Raw genomic sequence first — 25075 nt, 5'->3', positions numbered from 1 at the left:
GCACAAAAAGCACTCACTGCTTTGTCTTAGCTTAGAAAACATTTTCATGTCACCACATTCAGTCAACACTGTCCTTAAAATTAAGCACCACTGAATAATTCAAACTTAGCGTGCCTGCTTCAGATGACCAATCTCTGTCACTAGATAGGAATTTCCTTAATTTATGCCTGTTAGGTTGGAACAGTCATGTTGAAATAATTTGAACCATAAGCGCTGTCTGTGGAGCTACTGTTTAAACACAAACTTGGGGAGCTGTTAAAAGTTGAACAAGGATTTGAGAGATCTAGAATGCAAATAATTATTCAAATGATCAATGTATTAATTTGCAAGGCAAGAGAGGGGGAGAGAGAGAGAAAGCATCTTAATAAATGGAGTGCTATTTTTACTGATGTCACTGGGGTGTGTAGTCTTTTTGCATCTGTAGATACAGTGCAAATCTGAAAATCTTTTGCTTTCTTTTTTGTCCAGCCATGCACATATTGTTTTGATCAAACATTCCATCTCGTGTAAAACTTTAAACTTTAACCATAAAAGTACTAATGATCAGAACTTATCTAAAAAATATAGAACTATTCCAAGCATTAAACATAACTTTGAATGATTTAACAAGATGAAGCCATCTCTACAAAGTCACGGGTTTCTATTCAAAAATCAAAGCCCATCTGCCATCTCTGATCAGAAGCAACAGCCATCAGACCAGGGTTACCAAGGCAGAACCGGAAAAGCCATTAACTGCCAATCATTGCATCGATCGACAAGCCGGTCCACCAGCAGCCCCCTTCACCCCCTCGCCCCCTCCTCTGCCCACAGACACACACTTCCACTGCTCTTACTGTACACTGACAGACCACTCGCACTGACAACTTACATTAAGCAACACACATCATTATGCAGCAGTCTGTGGAGTCCATCTTCAACCTGTTTCTGTTATGATCGTACACAATTCTATGTAAAAAGCAATAATAATATTTGTAATTATATAAAGTATGCATGCTACTGGAAGAAAATAGTAACTTGTGTCATGACCAGCAAATCCCTCCCTTTTCAGTGCTTCTGTCGGTACAACTGCTAATACTACGTACGTCCTCCATGTAATGCTTATTTACTATAGACAATATAACAATTCGGAAAAAGAATGTCATTACTATTTATCAGTGGCCCAAATGAAAAGATTTTGTGTAGTGGTAGAATTTGAGGAGTAAAGGTCACAGCTGGTGGATGTTAGTGTATAGAGCTAAGAATCTAGTCCTACTGAAGAGTTTCAAGCCAAATATGGTATCAATTAAAATGTATTTAACTGGCTGTAAGAGATGGATTTGCTATTGTACTATGAGATTTACCAACCATTTACCAACTATCCCCTGCGTAGAGAAAAAAAAACATGTACATATCAGCGCTTTTCCTTATGGGTTTGAATCTGGGCTTAACGGTTTTGGAAAGTTATCCAAACAAGTCTATGAACCAACAAACTAACACAAGAATCACATGTATTTCAGAACATGCTTGAACAGATCTAATCTATATTTAGCAGTTTTTATGCAGGAAAATAGAGGATATTTTGTTGTTCATGGAGGTACTTAATTACAGCCTTTGCAATTTGCTAATTATGTTCATTCAAAATGTAATTTCGGTTTAATTACTATTAACCCTGCAGCCCTAGTTTTGGATCTGTAAACCCCTTCTTAAAGTTGCATTCAAACCCAGTAGTACCAGATCTCCACATTCCAGTCAATACAAGCCAAACCCCCATAGTGTAATGTAGTAGTTTTAAACAAATGCTTGTGTTGGTGTTTTCTGCTCTACTATCTGTCATGCCTAGTAAACGCTGAGTGTTTATTGTTGCACTTGGCTGCGCCCTCTGCATGGCCACACAATAGGCAGAGACACAGTAGCAGCAGCAGCAGATATGATAGATGCAGCCCGAGGTCTATAAGCTTTAGGTCTGTGGTGGCCTCATTCACACATCAGCACAGAGACACTCCACACCAGCCATTTTCTCTGCTAAATATTTGTACGATGGATTTCTAAACAGTGGAGCAGGAGCCCAGATCAAAGTGACACTTAAAATAAAACTGCCACTATTCACTACTCACACTTATCAAGGACAAAAAGCTACAACACCGAATGGCCACTTATACTTGAGCCCAGCGTTCATGCAGTTGTAATGCAGCAAGTAGAAGGTCGAAAGTTACCAAACAGTAGTTAAAGGTTATGAAAATATGTTATAGCTGCAACACTGATATTAGCATCTACACTCCCCCAAGGTCATTGTCTTTGAGATGGATTGTAAATGGTTGTTGTAAAGCCCAGGGGCTATGTTAAAATATACCAGCCAAGAGAAGAGATAGGGTGTCGTGGTCGTGGTAGCAGTGGTCATCCCAACCGGGGAGCAAACCAGTCAGAACAACCAAAGGCCAGCACAACAGGGATTTGGATATGAAGTACTTGCATTAACTATAGTGTATATTTAATGTTAAGTTTATACAAGGTGCTTAAAGTCACAGTCCAAATGCTCAAGTCTCCAAGTATTGACAGAGGGCACAGATTCCACGCCCACAAGTTACCCCTTGCCACTCAAAAGCTCAATAAACATACAGTATATGGGTGTATATCTTGTTGAACATTGCCATTTATGCTTCTATTGGGGCCACATGCAGTATTGTATGATTCCAACTTTATCTCTGGTCAACCATACAGAAGGAGAAGGATGTGGCTAACCTCTGTGGGAGGCTATTGGGATCGAAAATGAATGCATTTATATTGACACTTTCCCCATGGCTGTATAGCACAGGAGTCTCGGGGGCAGGCTAGTTAGAAACTGACGTAAAATACTGTGCAAAAGTTGATGAACGACAACAATAAAAAAAGCCACTGTGACTCAAACTTTAAGATCCAGTACAGTACAGGTTCGAGGAAGTTATAACTGTATGTAAAATCTAGTAAGATAATTCTATGCTATCCCATCAACAGCACTGTCTTTTGTCTATGCCTCCGTTGCTGCACAGACAGACAGTAGATTCCTCCTGCTGGGCGTGCGCGGTAGTGCAAGAGTGAACATCAGAGAGGTGGTGCTGAGTGAGGCCGGCTGACTGCAGGCTGTGGTCTGCAAGGCTCACTGAATTATTACTGATGGTTTCAGGGCCAACTGTCTGACCACAGGACTGGGGAATATTAATCATTTATTTGATTGTCTGCATGTGCTGATTAATCAATTTGAGTCGGATCTCCAGGATTAACTACCCTATTATTCCCCTGTATGAACAGATAAGACTTTAAAATATCATATTCCATTCATCATTTATATTTTTAGGTCCCTGCTGATAAGGGTGAAATAAAAACTGAGGTGAGGCAGTAACACAACGGAACATTCACGGGACAGACGATGGGAAGGAAAAAAATCTTTAACTGCAGATTTGAATTTTTTAGAAGATTGGGTAATGAGAAGCTCTTCAAAAGGTTGAGAACAGAATCAGTTTTAGAGCACAGAGAGACAGTGAGGGGGTGGAGACAGAGAAACAGGAAGTAGATGGGAAAGTGATATGTGCCTCCACCTGGAGTACTACAGTACACCACACAGGAGGAGGGGTCTGCTTTGGTTTGGGTAAGTCGTGCTCTAACTCTCATACAGCTGTGAGTAACTAATGCGACTATAGCTCTTTCCTGTTTACCTCAGCCACTATCTGCTCTCTATAAATCCTCAATCTGTCAACTGTTTAATGTGTTGTGTCATGTGGTAATGCCTTTGATTCCAACATGCCTCCGTTTGTAAATACAAGAGGCACTCAAAAGCCTGTGGTTTCTTTACAAGCATGGCGCCCCCGGCGCTTTGGTTGGGAATGCACTGAGAGAGAGAAGAGCGGAGAGCAAGTCAGAGGTGTTCTACGATATACTTCCCCTTGCTCTTCTGCCAAACCCTGTCGCCACGGCAGCACAAACCTGCTTCAGAGCAGAGCGGTGCTCTACTTACAACATTGTATTATGCTTTTTTGTTTTGTTAAAACTACTCATTAGACTGACACTTTTGTAAGATTTACTGATGAATCAAAAAATGTAATTTAACAGACTTTTCACTGCTGAAGAGACTGTTATAGAATGTTACATCCATTTGAAAACAGTGGGCGTAAAATAGTTGCTCCAGGCTTGGCTCTGCTTCAGCACCTCCCTAACCGTCTTATCATGCTCTCTGGGAAATTAGAGCACTCCTTTTGGACAGTGTTTAACATAAAGGTCAACAAATTGTTTAATTGGAAGAGTCATCTAATGCATTAGATCCAAATCACAAGTTGTCCCAGGAAAAAAGAATTGAATATAATTGTGTAACTTACATGTGCAAGTTTTACTGAGGAACACAACAAGCTCTTGTTGGGTGCTGCCCTGTTTCAGATGTCCCCACATGGACAACCAGCACAGTGACCTCAGTGATGACACTGGCTAATGGCGTGGGCAGTTATTTTTGTAGCATCCAGTAAGCGCTCAGAGCCAGTCTTTGTGGGCCAGTGCAGAGCTTTTTGCCTTTATGACTGCAGCAATAAGCCTGCTCCAATTAGCCCGGGCCGTGTTTGATTTTTAGTGATGACAACTATATTTCAGCTGCAATTACGCTGCGCTGGGAATGATGAAGGTTTAGGTTATTGATTGTTAATTGACCAGGTTGATCAATGAACACTTTTGTTCCATTTTTATAGAAAGTGGAGGTAGGTTTTTCTTTGCTAATGAGCACGCCCAACGGAATGACCCTGTTAGGAAATCTGTGTTGCGCAGCTCTATATGTATTAGTGATAGATTTGGTTTTTGCTGATGGGAAAGAGGGGGGCACGGCAAAGATCACCATTTTTCACCAGAAGTGCATTATTCCCCGTGGGCATAGGTCAGAGGCTACCAGGGTCTTGGGCTGAAAAAAATCCAAATTATCTTTCAATGACATTGGAAGCATCCGTGCCTTTTCAATTTCCATTACACACACGGAAATAGCTCCTGTTTTTACATAAGACTAAATATTTCAGATTTTGGTGCTAAGTTCTTCTTGACCCTAAAAGTGCACCGCTATTCAAATGCTCGACCCAATGGTATTTTTCGTGCCACTTGAAACCTCTCTGCTCTGTTGGAAGGTAAAGCATTTCATTTACTGCAGTATAAAAAGCTCAATGGGGAACACTGGTGGGATGGATTGTGCGGTGAATTGCTTAAAGAACCCTCAACCGTAGTTTCATGTTCTATGCAAATGTGCTCATATGTAGACCTGCTCTTTGTATTCAAATCCACTCGACCCTTCCTATTAATTTTGAATTTAAAGACCTCTCTAAAAAGCTGCTTTTTCTCTCAGAACTATAATGTTTATACACATGGCTATGTTAAATATTGACACCAGCTGAGCACATCTTAGTCCTAATGAAATTCCAAAAGGCATAAAATATTTACATTTTACATAACAAGAATACAGCTTAGTTAGAAAAATATGCATTGCTTCATTTTATGTAGCCTGAAGCAGTGACCAATTATATGGCAATAAAATATTTACAATACCAAACTGAGATTGCCAGCGGTGAAAACCTGATAATACATGCTTGAGGAGATTGTTCTCAGTTTTATATTTGAACCAAGGCCAAAATGTTAGCAGAAGTATTAACTACCAATGGGATTTTTGTACTCCATTCTTGCCATTAACAGTCCTATACAGTTGTTGCGGCGGCCAGAATGGTGCCTGTCATGCATTCCTGGAATTTGCCTTCAATTCCCAGAGACATACACTTCCATTTGATTTATAGTCTAAACCTTCTCTGTTTGGTGTAACAAACTTGTAGATAGTCTTCTGGGAATGTTACTCAGGATCACATTGTTGTCATATTAGACACAACTGACATTTAAACTGGGGTTTTAGTTTTTATATTATAAGTAGATAGAAGGTGATTCAGTGACATTAGAACAGGCCACAATTTCCCCCGGTGAATAGTATGCACAAATGGAGGTAAAGCATAGAGCATTTGATTATGCTGCTGTTTGGTACCAGAACAGCATTTCACTCACTTTCATTTGAAGGTAATTTTGTAGGAAAAGTTATAATGTGTTTCCACAGTACGACATAACTAGTGATAACGACATATCTGTAGTGAAACGTCTTCTTAATAATGTCTTTATTGTCACCGTTGGTCAAAATGGAGGCCTGTTGACAGTGCAGCGTGTGATAAAGTGAATGGCATGGGCAGGTCCTGATTTGCCTCATTCAGCTCCAGATGGTACTCTGCCAGTGGATGTCAAGCAGTTGAACAGTTGTTTGGGTACCCCCATGGCTCCACCCTGCTCTCGCCTCCTGCAGGTTGTCTTATTGTACTGCAATTTTGGCAAGCTCCTCCCAGCATGGCTTTCATAAAAGCACCGGGAGGTTAAGCTGTTAATTAGCTACTGAAAGAGGAGGGCAACAGCTTGCTGTTAATTTGCTTTCCTCTTTTTTCTTGTTTGGGGTCTGACATCATTTCCTGCCTGTTTAGAGACATGGCTTTGTGTCACATAAGCAGGGGCCCGCTCATTAGGAAAGGGGAGATGTGTTTATCAGGCTGCCATTACAAGTGCACATTATGTATGTATGGTCATGCTTATCCAAATGTTCTTAATGAGAGAGAGCCAAGACAGCAGAGCAGGCTCCTGTGGGCATAGGCCCGGGCTCGTTATCACCACACAGGGCATTGATCTCTGCAGCGCCTGCACTGGCTGCTTCCCCTTCTCTCCTCTCTTTCAGAGATAGGGCCACACATGAATTATGTGGACGCATTGATCAGCTGATTGAGAGCTATTGTTTTGAACCGAGGGTCATTATTGAAGGAGGGATTACCCGACTCTTGTTCCATGCATGTGTATGGGAGAGTGTATTACTCAACTCCTTGTCACAGCATTACTTGTGTTAGTTCACGTCCGATTTGCAGCTGCTACACAAACGTGCCCCATACACACTTAAAGTGCTGCAGCCTACACAATCAACATGGCCCAAATGACTGCCTGCATTGATTGCCTTCCCTCTGCAATTATGTTACCATTGTTTACTTTCGTGCATCTTACTCATTCAAAAGGAATTCAATAATTATTGCTTTATTTAATGTTAAAGTAAGTCAGAGTGGTGGGTGTGGAGCACTGGTAGCCGCATTGTCTTTAAGTATCTCTTTACACCCTCCATGGCTGCTTTGTTACATAGGCCTGTGTTAAGTCTAGCTCTCTGAGGACTCACATAGTGATCTATCTTCACCCCGCTGCCCTCCATTACAACTGAGGTCCGTTTGGTTTTTACCTCGCCTCCCAGAGACAAATATGCAGCCTGGTTTTATTCACCACTAGTGATGGATCATTACAACTCGAGGCACAGGAGGAAGCAACTTAGTGCATTACCGGCTTTGAGACGTCGCTACAGGATGCAGGGGAGGTGACAGGGATTAAGACAAGTAAAGGAGAAGAGACAGGGGGATCCTGAGCAGGAAGTCTGAGATGTCTGCTTAAAGTAAACAGTACCTTCTTCTTCCACATCTTTACTTTGAAGAAGATTGAGATGTGTGCTTGTTCATTGATACATAGCAGTCTCTACACCTCTGTGGTTGGAGGTGATGTGCATATTACTTGCAGACTGCACTGGCCTGAGCTGCAGAAGCACACTGGATCCATTCACGGTGAAATAACCTGCTTGCGTTCCAGGAGAATCCCACGGCGCAGATTTATGAGTGTCAAGTCCCCAACAAATGTGCGCACATGTTCGTATACCCTGCTGCTAGGAACAAAGAAGTCATTACATTGAAATATTTCCATTGTCTGCACTGTAACCCTAAACATGATCGTCACCAGTCCCTAAATTTACACTAATCCTGATTTATTATCAGGATGAGACATTGAGCAACTGCATATGCTGTATTTATCACTTGACTTTTCCGTGGATTCAGTTATATTGAGATGAGATAGGACTCCAAAGTCACGCAAGGGTGTTTTCAGCTCCCTTTGGCTGCAGTGTGATTTTTCAACCCAAGAGCTAGATTACATTGTCTGCTTACAGAATGAAACAGTTACCTCACAGGGTATAATTGCTGCTATGACATCATTAAGTTTAAATAACCAAGGTGTTGCTTGCCTTTTTTAACAAATGTGTATCCAGGAATAGGTTTCTGTCTCAAATGGCAATGAAAAAAGCATTTGCTGATTTGAGAGGAGGATATTGTAGAAATGTTGGTGTGAACGATGTTGGAGGTTCAGAGCCAAAGTTCAGAATTGTGTTTGTTTGTTTAATCTGTAAAAACTACTGACCTTAATAAAATATAAGTAGTTTCAGTTGAGATATAATGGTTTTGTGGCTAAATGGAAAGATCATGGACCCCTGAACTCGAAGATTTTCATTTTCACAGAGAAAGAATCAGAGCATTTGTACAGCACTCTATTGCAATTTCTTTTAATACTTTATGTCTGTGTAATCCCTTTACTGCTTTCCTTTTGCAGTAACCACACAGCAATTTAATGGTAGAAAAATGCCACTGATCATAATACTGTGTGGCTGTTCAGTTGTATCTGATCTACTTGATGTCTATTTTTGTAGGTTGTTGTTGCATGTATAATAACTCAGTATATGATATGCCTCTATTGGGAGCCATTCTTTTGGATTGCTGCCTCCCATCCACCCTTCCAGTAATATACCCACCTCTATCCTGCACTCGACGGGCTCTCAGCGACCACAGTGTTTGGTGTTAAAGGTGCACTTTTACTTTGCATTTAAGTGGATGGAAATGCAGATGTATGCAGAGCTGTGGGTGGCTACCGTTAGTGATAGGAGCAGGTACAGCCCACTCAGAGGTCGGAGGGCACAGTGGAGTTTGGAGAGAGGGGCCGGGGTGGTGCCCACACTGTCCTAGTGCCTCTTTACCTGAAAAAGACTCAGGGCAATGCGGCAGCCTCCACAGAGAGTGCAGCAGTGATTTAAATGATATCTCTGTGGAGTTAAACCAGGGCACGGCTGTTGTATTTAAGTACAAACTAAGTAAATATGAGGCTTTATTTTATCCAGAACAGCAAACTTTGACAAACCAAATTTACTTCTATTTTGTCTGTGTGTCTGTGGCCATTTTATTTCTGTCTGTTTCTGTCAGTTTTAACTAATTCTGTGTTTGTGACATTTGAGTTTATATTTTTTTCATAATGTGTAATTTCTTATCCAGTTTTATTACGAAGAATTTTTCTAACTTTATTTCTCTGCATGTGTTCTAAGGACTTTTTGACATATTCTTATTTGCCTTGAAGTGTAACAAAGTCATATCTCTCATGCATTAGGAATCCACAGCAGTTTATATTGTATGTCTATTAAATCCAATAACACACGATATGACGCCTTCTCATGCGAACGCCACATCTTCCATGGTCAATTGCTGCTGAGCACATCAGTATATCCTGCAGTGTATACTAAGCAGTCACGCGTTTGTACTTGCTCAGCTGAATCCACTATACATCTGTTATCAATTCCCAGGCCTTAGTGGTATTGAACCCATGCCACAGTACCCTGGGCCTGCTCCTACCCCCTCGGCCCCACAGCTCCCCTCCTGTTGGGGCCTCCGTAGGGCGCTACAAACCCCTCAGCCATGCCGACCAAAATCCTCTCCCGGTCCAACATGATTTTTTCATTAAGCTGCCAAATTCCTGCACTCCAGTTGGATGTGATTTATCAACCAGGGGCTTCATTGCAGATTCATATGAAACAGACCCAGGTCCTGTCCCAGTCCTTATTATATTTCAAAGTGTACACAGCATTTACCGGTGTGTGAAAGTGGAGGGATGCAAATGTGAGGGTGCTTTTGGCTTATTTTTAAGTTTTTACATGAAACGGTGAAAGATATATATTAGGCTACAGTTTACTTAACACACAATGTGTGGCACAAGAAACTCAATGTACTGCATTATTGTACAAAATACAGTGAAGCTAAGTCGTGGATTAAATATTTTTTCTTATCATCTTGAAGTAATAATATTTTTTGTAAAAAAAAATGTTCTGACCAAAGTCCTAATAAACCCATTTTTACTAGTTTTAACTATAAATAGAAAGCTTTAAAATCAAATATTTCAATGGATTTTCAGTAACAGATAGTACTGAGCATTTTTTTAAATACAATAATGTGTATGTGTACTTTTTCTTTTGTATCTGTAAATCTTGCACTGTATTTTTCCAGCTGTCTGATACACCAGGCTTCTTCTGTCATTCTATTTAATATTACCTCTGCTTATCTTGTCTCTATCCAGTTTTACTGAGGCAGAATTAGCCCCCGCTGTCCAGGTTGTGTCCAGTGCACAGCAGTGAAAGTGCTGCTTTACAGGTGTGGCTGTTTGACATTGCAGAGCGAGGCTTCACGCAGTGGGGTGGGCCAGCTGTAGCCCTGTAGAGACTCCACTCTTGGCCAGGTTTATAGTGAATTATGGGCAATTGTGGGGCAGCCGGTCTCAAGTTCACTCCTATATAAACCTTGTGCTTTTTATGAGAAACAATAAAACTCCCAGGACTTTTTTTCCTACCTCCAGAGACCGGCTTTGAAGTTCCTCTCAGGTGCTATCATTTTTTAAAACTTGTCTTCTGGTAGATTTTTGAAGTAGGAGGAGCCTTCTTATTTTAATTTGAAACATGTGGCCTGACTAAAAGCAGTTTGCATGATGGATTTGGTGTTGTCTATAACTGAATCTGCCTCTCAAGCATCTTAGCTTACCTCAGATGTAAAAGGGGCTGTGGAGGAAGAGGAGGAGGGCTCTAACAATATCCAGCAGCAGCACCTATTCATGACATCATGCATGCCTTCAAATGAGGAGAGAGACGAGAGCACGCACAGACACCCAACCTTTTAAAATCACCTAATAACTCTATTACACCGAGCAAAGGGGCTCACAAAACTGTAGAAAAAAATCCTATTCTTTTTTTCTGGAAGCACTGTCTTAATGCACATTTTAGGTGTAGAAGTGAGAAATATGAAACCGAGGAGAAGGAAATACAATAGTCTTGGAAGCCCCAAAGCAATATTACAATATTGCCTGAAAATTAAACATGGGTAGGAATGGACAAGAGCATTTCAGAGTGGTATAACGTTATTATGACTTTTTTCATGGTCTTGTCAACACCTGATTTAGACTTAATGCGGTTAAAGGTCTAATGTTACCTTTGCTTTTACCAGCTTCCCTGGTAAATTGTACTATAGAAAATGGTATGCCCCTTTAGATGAGATGTGTTTCATGCTAATTTGGCATTTTTAATAAAGGGTAAAATTAACATTATGGCTATAGTTCATAAATGCGTTTCACATTTGATGCTCAGACAATATATATCATATTTGTTTTAAAATGTTAACCTTATCAGAATAATTACAATCAACATATACAATAAACTGCATTGACCGCCTGCTGTTGTGTTTGTAACCACCTTCAAATCAAACAACAATGAAAAAAAACTTAAAAGAACTTCTAGTGATTGACATTGATTACATGTGCCTCTCTCCACAGCTCAACCTGGAGTGAGTTCTGCACAGACATGACACCGCGAGGCATACTGGGATTGGGCCCTTTATATTGTCCACATGCAGAAACAATCAGTGTGATGCTTTAGGATAATGGTCAATACTCGTGTAGTGCGCACAGGCCTTAGCCATATTGTGTTGGACTTGCATCATTGATTGAGCCATGCAGGAGGTAATTAGACTGGATCTGTGTGGTGTGACAAGAGCTTGTGGTGGTATGCTGTCACTGCAGGGTGTGGGCCATGTTGTGATGCGGCGCAGGGCGGGCTGGTGAGCCTGGAATACGCCTGTCCAAGTGTATTTAGAAAGAGCACTGGGCTTGACAGGTCAATACCGCTGCTGATTTCCTTTCCTCAGAAGGTTGTCCTCCTGTTGTGGAATGTTCCAGTTTGTCTCTCAGAGCGCTCAGTCCCCCACCTGCGCCACCATCCAGGGCCTGGCTTCCTCCACTAGTGAAAGAGAGAGAGTCGGGATTTAACGCGCCCTGATCAATATTTAGCATCCCATGCGTGAAACAGGCAGATGTTTGGAGTTTCCTTTTTAGAGACGAGAGGCTTGTGTTGAGTGAAGGGGATCAATGCTGCCTTTCCGTCTGAGAGGCTGGGCCCGGGGCTTCTGAAGGGGGCTGGTGGTGTTCCCATTCAGCCTCTGGGCCTTGGAGGTTTGCGTGGCCTCTCTTGGCCTGTTAGCCCGCTGATACACACACTCGCGCAGACAAAGTGGCCAGTTCAAACAGTTGTCCTGAAGTGAAGAGGTCTGGATGTTAAACAACAGCCCTGTGATTGGGAATTGATTTGTTCATTTGCCAACTGTGTGAGTGAAAGTGAGCCAGTGGTGCCTAGCCAGCTATCTGCCATCTGCAATAACCTGGTTTTATGTATGTGTCTCTCCCTCCTGCAGCACCTCCAGCAGCATGAAAACGCAGTGGAGGGTGATGCGTGCTACTACCACTGTGTGCTGTGTAACTACTCGACCAAGGCCAAGCTCAACCTTATCCAGCATGTGCGCTCCATGAAGCACCAGCGCAGTGAGAGCCTGAGGAAACTGCAGCGGCTCCAGAAGGGGCTGCCCGAGGAGGAGGACGACCTGTCTTCAATCTTCACCATCCGCAAATGCCCCTCATCAGACACAGGTCAGGACCCAGCACTGCACACTTCTAATATTACATCATACAAGCCGTTTTCTATTGATGCACCACTTCACATTGAGGCACTACAGATAAGTATGAGCAGATGAGTGCTGATGCACACTAAGGTAGTACTTCAGAATAGCATTTTACTGTTCGAAATTAATAATGCAAACTGTTTATATCGAAGTGAAATTCATTTTTATTCTAAATTTGTTTTGTATTTGAACAAACAATGATGTTTGTTTGGTAATAATAAATATGAAATTCCTCACTACATAGGTTTTATAGTTCTTTACTGTACTTCTTTACTATTATAATTGCATATTGATTTGGCATGGTTCACTGAACATTACTCCTGCCTGCCTTCTTCATTCACCTGGGCTTGATTAACTAATGTTTTGGAGATATTATGTAGTTATTCTTAAGTGTTACCATAATATTTTTAGATAAGTTCTTTCTCAGGGATAATACAATACATTGTGTGTTGATTTGTTTGTGTAAAGCAGAGTGTTCTTATTTAATAGGGTTTAATAACTGATTAAGGCACATGGAGATAAACAGGAGGAGGAGCTGGACAATAGTAGCAGCTGTTACAACAAACAAGAACACCAAAAACAGACCTTGCAAAACCAAAACATCGGTGCAAAGAGTGACAAAGTGTCTGGAATGCTCATTTATTATGGGCTGATTAGGAAGACTGAACTGTGGTCAATTAACACTCTTTCTAAGCAGAGATTTGGTTTTCTAATCACTTTAACTCCGGTGCCCTGACAAAGGGGCTCTATTGTGCTCCCTATGAGCGGGAGCCATTACTCTCTCACACACATACTCACTGTCTGTGTTGTGGCTGAAAAAAGAGGGCCAGCCTGTGAAGACGCTTTGTTCCAAGGAGGCAGGGATAATGAAGCCAGCAGCCGGGAAATTGCGCAAAAGGCAGTAGCAGATCTGAAGCAAATCATTAGAGAACATATTTAGCCCAGCAATTAGGGACAATTAAGCTTTCTGTTCGCTGCACTGCAAATATGTTAACGACCAGAGTGCACTGGACATGCTAACATGCCAAATGCAAGAGGCAAGCTGTTTAGGTTTAAATGCTTTCAGATATTTATGTCTATTGACTGTAACACACTGGGTTTAGCCGTTTTTCAGTTGAGTGTCTATCAATATCTTGTTTGTTTAATATTTGTTGAATCTTTGTGGGGCACTTTTTATAATACAATTAGCATCATTTGTTATACACCATTTCCACAAAACGAGGATTCGTTTTTGTACTTAGACCCATTCTCTTCTTTATTTTGTAAATCAGTAATGACTAGATGTAATGATTACACCAAGTGCCAATTATATTTTTTAGTTGATCAAATGCTGGCTTCTTGAGAGGAGGTAAAAACATACAATTGCATTGTTATAATTGCAAATCATATTAATTTTTAACTTGTGCTGTTTTGCTAAACATTCTGTATTCATTCATAGCTTTCAAACATTATTGCTAAATTGCAAGTTTAATTGACTAGTCCAGTTTTGTTCCCCAATAAACTTAAGCCAATAAACCTAACTATATAAGAATTGCATAAATTGCTGACTCTATACCTCATACTTTTGCTCCAACTGCCTTAGCTTCTGTTGTCCTTCTCCGACTGGACCATTCCCACGCGTTGTAACATTTAATTTCCTCTTGACTAGCTCTTCTGTGGCACATGGCTCTTTTTTGTGGTTGAGGCACAGTTGCGAAAGTGGTGGAACTTTCCCTGGCTTGTTAAAACAAAGTTGCCCCTGGATTTCTGGGTCACCTCCGCAGTAATTCCCTGGCCTGCTTCTGTTCTGTAAATCCTTCTGCCGTTATAGGTGCCGGCACTGGGAATTCCCCAAACAACCTCACCTAAAGCAGAATACATATATATTTTTTGCATTTGGTTGTGGCAGTCAACTAAAGACATTACTTATTCGTTTTTTCCTTGTTTTCCCTGCAACTATTCCTAAAGCTGATGTTCCTTATGATGCCACAGCATTCCCATTCTTTAGGGACTGGTGCCACATATAAATCCTTTGTGGCTGGATGTCCTAGGAGAGCAAGGGCAGCAGAAAACACAGTGCTCTTTCCAATTAGACTAACACAGGCATAAAAAGGCCATGCATTGTTTTAATTTTTGCTCAGAGTGAAAATGTGCTGTTCAGGCATATATGCTTATAGCTCCGCCCACATTTCTCTTCCTTTAACCATGTGTCTATGGGGAGACTAAGGAATCTTCAGAGTTACTGCACTTCCACACAGATGTTTGCTATATGCAGTTAATAAAGACCATTGACATTTAGCTGTCCTGGTTATGTAAATGAGCAAATTGGATTTACTATATACGCTAGCAGTTGTTTGTTATCTTAAGGCCTGTGTGCTCTTGTTTTAAAGCTTAGAGTCAAAACACAGAGATGTTGATATCAGAGGTTAAGAAGACCTGAGTATTAGACAGAGAAAGGATATGGAAGGGCGTGTTTCAAGTTTAGGAGAGCTTGTGTGACACTAAGTGTACAATGGCCCTATTCTATGTGAATGATGTGCACCAGGGCATATAGCTCAGTGACACATTGGGGTTTCTAATTTCTTCACACATAATCGACCTAACTTACTTTTTCAGTTTGGCTGAACAGAATGAGATCATGTCGTCTAAAGGGCAAAGTTAAATTTCATTCCGAGGTTGGTCTCTGTCGTCAACGTTGATTCTGCAAAGAGACATTGTTAGGAAGTTATAAATAAATCAAGTGTGTGCCTGTTGGTAGCATAGTATGTGTGGTTATGGATATGTAGGAAGTCAAGATGGAGCAGAAAGTGATCTGACAGTGTGGATTAGCTCCTGCTGTAAATCTGCCTCAGTCACAGATGGCAGGCCCTTGATCGCTGGGCTGTGACGCTTTGGCTCTCATCGTGAGGAAATCCCTGTCTGCTGAGAAGGCTGGAGAAGGGGGCTTGGCAGAGACTGACTGGCATTGTACTGGAGAACAACATCTGGGCACTTAACAGTGGCTACACGCAGCATGATGGGAATGCTCAACGAGACCATGGTATACAGAATAGTAATTTAGAACAGCAATTTTTATTTTGACCCATATTTTTTTATAATAGTTTTGTGAAAGTGGGCAGAAACATAGTACATTTTATGACAGTATAAATGTACATGTACTTTAAGGGTCACACAGGTCTGCCACAGGAGTCTCTCTGCTCAGTTTCCCTTCTTGCTCTCGTGCATAATTCTTGAGACACACCAAAATGATCTGTGATGTGAGAAAATGCATTTGTAAATTGAATACAGAAGAGCCATTTATATTGTAATGTGCAACAGATCGGTGCTATGATAGTGGTGATCCACATTCAGTCGCTCCAACAACAATAATGTAATTATCATTCTGCAGGCCTTTTTAGACTCCGTCCCCCTGTTTAGTAGGGGGTGGGGGATCCAGCTCCACAGCTGTACTGTATGTCCAGTGGCTAGGCTCAGGCCCTTTAAGATATTAGGACAGATAAATGCAGATGTGAGCCAGGCCTCACTCTGCTGACATGCAGGGGCCAACTTTTGAGCATTTTCTTCCTACAGGCATGCGCTAAACAGACGGCAGCAATTTCTGGAATGTTCTCTTTATTCATGCTTGTTAAAATGCAAAGTTAACCTTTTTAGAAACAGGATATTGTAGCTCCTAACCAGCAGACCACTTCTACATGCCACATTATGGCCAGTCTGCAGACACTGCAGCAATGCACTTTTAATAAAGGCTCTTATTGCCTCGGTGATGCAAAGTGGATATGAACATCAGGACTGGGCCCACAGTCCAGTAAGGCCGCAGTCGCCCGCCGCTAATCCCACCCAAAGGCCATCTAGACTGCATAGGAAATTGTTTGCTGTCCACAGAACGTGCCAGGAAATTCATAAATACATGATTTTTCATTTTGAAAATATTACACAAGACGAGACATTTATTAAAAAGACACAATGATGGCTTTATCATTTTTTTGCAATGGCATTCATATTATTCTGATGTCCATCTTCTTACTGGACAACAAAAGTGCATTGCTTTTGCTGTTCCTAATATTAGATAGATCACAAGTCCATGTTTACTAACAAGGTGCAGCCTGTTAAATATACCCTACTTACGCTTTATGTATAGCTACTGTAACTGATGTGAAATGCCCGTAAACAAGAAGTGAATGCTCCATGTAACTAAAGATTGTCATTAAAAGTAAAGTCAGATACCTGAAATGAAAGAAAAAGACTAAACCTGAGCCTGTAGCCTGATTTGGTGTGCTTTCTGACATACAGGTGTAAATATGTGTCTTGTTTTATTCTGCAGACTCACATGGCTGTAAAGCAGTGCACACATAGGTGTCCACTGTAGTGAGAAGCAGGCAGTGTGTGAGTGCGAGAGGCTCCCCCTGTCATCGAGCCCATTTCCACAGCACAGACTGGCAGCACATTATAATATTAGTTTCCCCCTCTCTTGTCATTACCAGACACTCTCCTTGAAAGCTGATCCAAAAGATAGACAGTCCATCAGGAGACAGTCATCTCATTTGTACTTACTAAACGTGTTAATGAGTTCTATTCTGGGGCCCGGAGCTTTGGCTGCTGGATATTGGAGTGGAGGTGGCGAGCGAGCGGCGGTGTGAGGTGCCGGATTGCAGGCTGAGGGCGAGCGAATGTCACAGAGAGAGAGTGACCACAGCCGCCACAGGGGCTGTCAGTCAATGCTCAAGGCGGGAAGCTTGTGGTTACATGCTGACAGAGACAGGGAGCACAGAATATATTAGGTGACAAAGACATAATGGGTTTGATGGGTTTAATTATAGCAGTGGTCATGTTAGTAAGTACTATACATAAGACACAGAGTTAATTCTGATTTTATTCACATGTTCAATGTTACAATATTTAACGATAAAGTGTAAAACTTACAGTGGTGCTGCTTAAATCAATAGGAAAACAGAATGCAACCGCAGCAAGTTTTCGACTATTTATTGAGTAGTTTTGTTTGTTGTTTAGTGTTTAGTCTCCATGTGTATCTCCGGCAAACTGGGAGCTGGAATTATGTTTTGTTTTGCATGGTACTTTCTTGAATCCCACTAATACAAACATTATGATCTTATACTCATGTTTATCTGTAATATTGACTATAGTGCAAGTGCTCGCCAGGTAGGAACTAGAACCAATAAATTGTTAAACACTTACATTGCTTCATTTGCTACTGTATTTTGGTACTGGGTTGTGTTTACTGTCAGAATTTGTCAGCCCAATTTTACTATCAGAGAAAATGCGGGTAAAGTTTGGGGAACTAACGAGTAGCAGTTTTATTTAGACATTTCTAATAAGGCTGTTTGTGGCCCCCAGAGAAAGCTGCTGGATCAAAAGCCATCATCTGTGCTATGGATGAGTTCATATAGGTCCTACTCAGCAAAACTGAACCACAGAATGAAGAATACCCTACCCAGAAGCTTGGTGCCCTCACACTCCAAAGGCATTATTAGAATAAAGGCAGATGAAACAAAGACTGGAGTAGTGAAGTACACATGTAGCGAATCATTATCCACATGTGGACGATGTCGATTATGTCAAGTTACATGTGACCAACAAATACAGATATGCACAATCTCACACACTGAAACACACTTAACACAAATGCGTGTCCACATTCTGAGTGCATTAGCAAAAAGAGTTCCCCTCCAGTGCCTCAATCACATCAGCTAAAAGTAGCCAGGCAGATGGCAGCAAATAGAGAAGTGCAGAAATAATTCAATAGTGAACCTCTCTAACCTTTACCTGTGGGCGTGAGCACAGCCATTGATTCAGCCTGTGCTTGACAGTACACTATACACTACCTGAGGAGGGGTGAGGAGAAATGGACAAATTTGGTGAAAATACAAAAGGAGAATATGAGTGGGAGGGAGACCGGACTCTGATAGTCGTGATCATGTTGGTGGTGACATTTTAATAGGAACATGCACAGATGAAAATTTGTAGTATTAAGTAATTACCTCTTTATTTACAAGACAGCAGTAAAATGTTTTGGTTTTGGCACATACATCCATAAACAGTATTTTCTTTTGTTCACCATATATGTGAATTTATGAGACTACAATATGATCAACAAAAGGGAGCATGTTACGTTGTTTGAGTTCATCTTCACTAGGGGTGTCAAGGTGATTGGGTTATTTGATAATTAGGATTATTTTGTTCATAATATACTCTTAAGAACTAAAATATAATATCCATGACTATTTTAGACAATAAATTAAGTCATTCCAATTCAGTCCATACATTATACATTAAGTTAAATTCAAATGTCAGAAAGTTTGGTTATATAAAGTCAATCAAAAGGGAGCATGTTACGTTGTTTGAGTTCATCTTCACTAGGGGTGTCAAGGTGATTGGGTTATTTGATAATTAGGATTATTTTGTTCATAATATACTCTTAAGAACTAAAATATAATATCCATGACTATTTTAGACAATAAATTAAGTCATTTCAATTCAGTCCATACATTATACATTAAGTTAAACGTCAAGAAATGTCAGAAAGTTTGGTTATATAAAGTCAATCACATCATAGAGGGATAGTGATCTATTAGTGTGAGGGAAAGTGCAAGGATTTCATTGTTTCATTCGTCTTCTCATAATGACTCTTATATACTAAAATTTGATATTGTGTACATCATTAATATGTTACTAAAACTACATCCACTGACTGCAAAGCTCCATGTTAGAAATGACAGGGCCGGACTTTGGCTATGTGGACTTTTTGTCAAACATATGCTGAATATTTGCAGTTCTTGGAAAGGCTGAGCTTGTGCAGTGTGAGAGACAGAGGCAGCTCACAGTGGATGTGTGTGATGTCACAAGTCAATGCCAGCCAAACGGACTGCGCCCAGGGCCTGAGCAGATTTAGCATGGCGCGGCGAACATGGCAGGCAGAATGGGGAAAAATGGTCTGTGTTTTGTCATGATAATCTGGTGAGAAAAATCTAATTGGCTGGGGGAAAGTGAATAGCAATGCCGTCTTTGTTTAAGGGCCCTGCGCAGTCACTTTGCAGGACCTTTTGTGCCTGGGCCATAATAGCATTAGCAATAGCATTAGCTCCTTGTGCTCTTGTTGTGGCTCTCTTTTCTTTGGCTCTGTGCAGTCAGCTCCTGTCCGTTCCACTCTGTCTACACGCTTCACCTCCATGCTCAATCAAGACTGTTCCAGGAATTGAGAAACATGCCCCCCACTAGAAAACTGACGATAAAGCTCCCTTAAGACAACAATTATCCTGTCTTTTTTTATATTTAATTTGGAAATAGTCCTTTAAGTTAGTCTAAAAATACTGATTACATTGTTTTATCCACAGTGGCATGTCCTCTATGTATTTCTGTAGTTTCAAGACCTGCTTTTATGAATCATTTTCAAACTGTGATCCCGTTATCCTGAAGACATCAAATCTGATACTGGTGCTATATCAAGGATTTCCATTATGTTGTATTAGTGATTTCCATACATACAGAATATCCATAGTGAGTTGAATGTCATAACCTTAAGCGAAGAGCAGGTTAAATAAATGAGTTTTTCCTCTGTAATAGGACCAAGGTTACAATCTAGCACTTCCTGCATCTTCCCTCTGTGCAATTTGAATAATGACCAACCTCTGTATATTTACTGGCTCGTTAATGGCTGTGTGCTTTCTGAAGGTTTAATCACGCGTGTTTAAACTGGGCCCAAGTTACAAACCCAGCAGCAATCTTGTGTGCATTAAAGTGTCCTTTTTTTGTTCCAAAGGTCATTCATAACTGGGCAGCGTTGTTGATGTACAGTGAACGATATTGATTGATTAATGCATTAAGTGCTCACAATCCATTAGGTTCTGTGAAAGGGACTGAGGGAACAGACTTGCCTGCCTCTCACTTTATATTTTCACCCTGTTGTTTAAAGGCCACATTTTTTCCCCTGTTGCCACACATTCAGGGACAAAAGCCAGAATTTCCGCCAAGTAATTCATTCAAAAGAACATTGCTTATCATAAGTGTCACTTGAGTAACTCTCTAAAGTAAGACAGGGAGTTGTTTTTATGCTTTAGCCTAAACTGACCTACAAACAAGACGGGGTCCATTATTCACCCAGATACAATAACTTTTCTCACCTAATAATGTTGATTTTACAAACACAACATTTTCAGATGTTTTTGCTTCCGTCAAACTAAAAGGAGCTGTAATGATTATTTTAAAAGCAAATTCTTTTGCTCTTCTTGTATTCTGGGTTGCAACAGTGTAATGTTTTGTTTTTTTTATTTATTTATATTTTTGTCTAAAGAAGATCAGTCAATAATAAGATAACAATAAATGTAATGTAATGTTTTGTATTCACCCTATTACATGCCCCTATTTTCCATCAATTGTGGCTTGGGACCGACACAAAGAGAAGTTGTGGCTGGATGTTTGCTCTGTATTTTAAACTTTATAGCTTAAATTAACAAATAATTGCTTAGTATTTGGTTTGGATAAGGTTTGTACATGTTGCATTGCTTTGGTACATATGAAAATTCAGCCTTAGACAGAATAGTTTTGGATGAGTCATTTTCTGGTGTTTGTTTCTGCACAGAACAACAGGTTGCCGTGTGAGTGACACAGAAAAGCCTAAGTAGTGGATGTTGTGAAGGGGCATTGGCAGTCAGTCATTACCTCAGGAACATGGGCTGCATTAGACATTCATAAGAGAGGAGCTGTATCTGTGCACCTTTCATCTCCACTGGGCCTGCTCCATTACCATCTTTTATCTTTGTGCTGATGGCTGCTCTTGATAATGGGGCTGCCGAGAAATCCCCAAAACGACACGCTCTCACACTGCTGCTGCTGCTTTCTTCAAGACAAGTACTGTACACTATATCTAGTCCATTGTTTGAGGTCGCATCGCTATAATAGAAGTATCCCTTTGAATGAACTGTTTTTTTTTTTTCCTATCCAATTACCCATGGTTTATAAAAGTATTGCTTAAGTACTGCTAATATGTTTTAGACACAGTACACACACAGTGAAATATTTGTTATCAACATTTTAAAATATGTATATACTTTCTAATAAATACAAAAATATCCATCCATTTATTTAAAGTGTATATCACATGTTAGAGTACTATTTTCACTAAAACATACTTAATGTAATTATATATAAGATTTCACACCTTTATTTCGTTAAATGAAGGTTTAAACTGCCTGAAAAGTGCGTAAATTGTCCCTGTGTTTTGGATGGAATGATCAGCTTTTTTCCCACAAACTACCACTTGACTGTAAAACTATGATAAATATTTACTCCTGATACTATCCCACAAAACCAAGTAATAATTAGAAAAACAAAAACTTGCCATATGCACTTGAAGTTTGAATCAGATTGGCTTTTTTCCCTGCGTGCTATCAGTACACAGGATCAGGAGTTTCACTACAGAGTTCTTCCTTTAACCGTATGTTTTTATATATTAAACATGCCTGCATCCTTTCACAATAACGCTGCCCTTCACTGTGCCTTTGCTAACTGCTAGGCTACAAATAATTCTGTAAAGTAAAGCTATATTAAAACAATGACATTATTCAAATGGATGTCCCCATGAAAATGCAATAATGGTATTCCACGCAAAGCCTCATTCAAAACGTAGCTCTGGGCACACAAACACAAGTGTATAATGCTATAGTAATTCATGCTAGCCCAATGTTTCTCCGACATTGGAGTAATTATGAAAAATATTCCTCCTATTTCCTACATAGCAGCAGCCGAGCAAATCTCATTTCCAAGGCAAAGCAGAGAGGAACACACTGAATAATCATTGTGTTTAATGCTCTGGTCATAATCCTGGCTTTTATGATGGTTTTCTAATGATTTTCTAATGATGTTAAATATTAGTCCAGAGTACAGCCATAATTTGAACACAGCAGTTGTTTTTTTCCTGGCTGTATCAGCACACCCGATTGCAACTACAATGAATATTGCGCTGGGAATGAGATTTAAGAGCCATCCCTTTTGGTGTTTTATTTTGCTGTCTCCCCATCTGCCATAAATCCTCATTGGCGTGTTCTTGAAGCCTGCGCCCTTGCTGCCTTCCCCAGGTGGGAATACAATTAGGTGCAGGGGCCATTTCATTCAGTGCCACTGTCTGTCCACTGCAGTCATTCGTAAAAATCGCCCGAGCTGTCCCAGTGGAGACAACAGTGGGCTCATGGGAAATCTAAAAACAAGGCAGGAGGAGAAGGAGAAGGGGAAGGAGGAGAAAATGGTGGACAGATGAGCTCAAAGATGGGGAAAATCTCTAGAATTGCTGTCAGAGAAGATACGAGCTCAGGCCCTGATGAGTGACAACACTGGGCAAAATATGTATCGGAGACAAAGGCTTTGTCTCCTTCCTGTGCCTTTTCAATGAATTACACCTCGCCGCCCCCTACCCCCAGCTTTTTAATTAAATGGCTGCGGCTCCATCTCTCTATCCGGAGCTCCCCATTACAGAGGGTAGATAAGGGATTGCTATCTGTAGCATGTTAAGAAAGGCTTCTGGGCAGCCAAGCCTCATGAAATTTGTCACAAGATCTCATTTTCCTCATTGCCAGACGTGATGCTTATAATTGATGTGGAGGCAGCAGTAATTTATTGGCCGTCTGCAATTATCATCCCCTTCTAGCAGGGGGATGTGACTGCAATTTCTAAGTGTGTATGCTTATGTTGTTTGTGTGTCCGAGGGGCTGCTGGTGTGGCTGTGCTGTGACATTGTATCATGGAAATGGAGACGAGGACTAAGCTAAGTGTACATGTGTGTTTGCAGATGACAGACGTGCTATCATAAAGAATAGATGGCCTGTTCTGTGTTGAGGCATTGTGGAGGTGTTGAGGCGGTCAGGGTGCCAGCTGGACTTTCACACAGAGCGGGGCGGGGGGTGAAAGGGCAGAGGCCTGGGACATATGTGTGTGTTTGAGTGTGTGTGTGGAGGTGTGTGTGTGTGTGTGCATGTGGGGCATCTGTGTGTGTGGGATGGGAGAGAGCAAGGGAGGGGTCAGAGGGGAGGCCCAGGGGGGCCCTTTGTCCAGACCATAGCACCTCCTCATGTCTTCATGTTTTGTTTGTATAAAAAGATAAACATGCTTCTGCAGTGAAAAATGGTAGCGGCAACATTTTAACATGTGTGATAAATAGTGACTTTTCAACCTATAAAAGGCTTTGTTTTTGGGTCAGCATTAAGCGCCATCAAATAAAGTGAATTATTATTATATGATTTATTATTATTATTATTATTATTATTATTATTATTATTATTATTATTATTATTATTATTATTATTGTTGTTGTTGTTGTACTTTGTACGTTTTATGTATGTTTTTATGTTTTCTTCCTCTCTCTTTAATTAAGAATATATATATTTTTTTATTCTAATTGTCACTCTTTCAAACGTATTTGTGAAAAATGCAACAGATCTTTAATCTGTTAATGGTCATAATTCACTAAGTACTGGCTGCTTGTTGGCAGAGGGAAATACTTTAGTGATAGTCATGTTGAAGAGAACGTCACCTTATTTCTGCAGAGTGTGATGTACAGCTTAGGTAATGCATAAGGGTTTTTTTGTTGCACAGCAGGATGCCCAATAGTCAGTGGATTGCTGTCAGGGCCTGGTGTGGTGGAGGATGAGGAGTGTCACCGTGAGTCCTTCTGAGCATGCTCAGTTTGTCTACAGAGGAGAACCTGTTTGTTTTGTCTACCTGCACGCCTGTTGTGTGCAGTTGCCAAATTAGACTTTCAAATCAAGTTGCCAGTGGGAGACCAAGACTCGAGTTTTCTCCTTCCCTTTAATAATCATCCCTGTTTACTCTTCAGGGAGTCATCTTTATATATTTTTTTCTTAAATGTGCCCTCTAAACACGGTGAGTGTCTTTAATAAAGCAAGCAGGCAGCGCGTCATTTCAACATGTGAATTGCACAGGAGAGAATTGAGAAATTGAAGCAATAGAGGAACACTGAAAAGGGAGGGGGCGAGGGGAGCAGCCGCCGCTGCATCCTTCATGCTATTATCTTTATAGCATAGCCAAACATGCTTCAGGCAATCAGCATGAAATTGTTAATTGCCCAGCCCACTTGTGCATTGCTCAGGGGACAGAGGCCTCCAGGAGGTCCCATATAGGCACTAAGCGCTGCCCAACAGAGTGGCTGTGTTCACTCACTGCACACACTACATTTGAGTCCTCTATGACCTTCACTGCATTGTCAGCTTAGTTCATAAATAATGTTACTAATAAAGGATTTTTGCTGCAACATTGTTATCAGTAGTGTTCTACTGGTCAGAGCCATAGTGTTAAAAGTTAAAATAGCCTTGGCTTTTAATATTCTGAAGAATCTGACCTAGAGTGCAAGCAAAAAGAATGATTTTCAATTTGTGACATTTGCTCCTGTCTTTTGAAATGCGTGC

The 25075-nt window shown here is 40.8% G+C and overlaps 1 protein-coding gene across 3 annotated transcripts in view; it reads left to right on the top strand.

The window, feature by feature from the left end:
* Nucleotides 1-25075, top strand: part of zfhx3b (zinc finger homeobox 3b) — a 107002-nt gene that overhangs the window by 48071 nt on the left and 33856 nt on the right. For all 3 annotated transcript variants that reach the window (XM_055229055.1, XM_055229049.1, XM_033991719.2), the window contains exon 5: nucleotides 12405-12636. In XM_055229055.1, coding sequence (XP_055085030.1) covers nucleotides 12405-12636 — 232 coding nt within the window. The remainder of the gene's footprint in view (nucleotides 1-12404; nucleotides 12637-25075) is intronic.

Source organism: Periophthalmus magnuspinnatus, chromosome 3 (genome assembly GCF_009829125.3).
Source record: "Periophthalmus magnuspinnatus isolate fPerMag1 chromosome 3, fPerMag1.2.pri, whole genome shotgun sequence".
NCBI classification, from domain to species: domain Eukaryota; kingdom Metazoa; phylum Chordata; class Actinopteri; order Gobiiformes; family Gobiidae; genus Periophthalmus; species Periophthalmus magnuspinnatus.
Note: the sequence above shows the minus strand (reverse complement) of the source record. Positions and strands in the feature narration are given on the sequence as shown.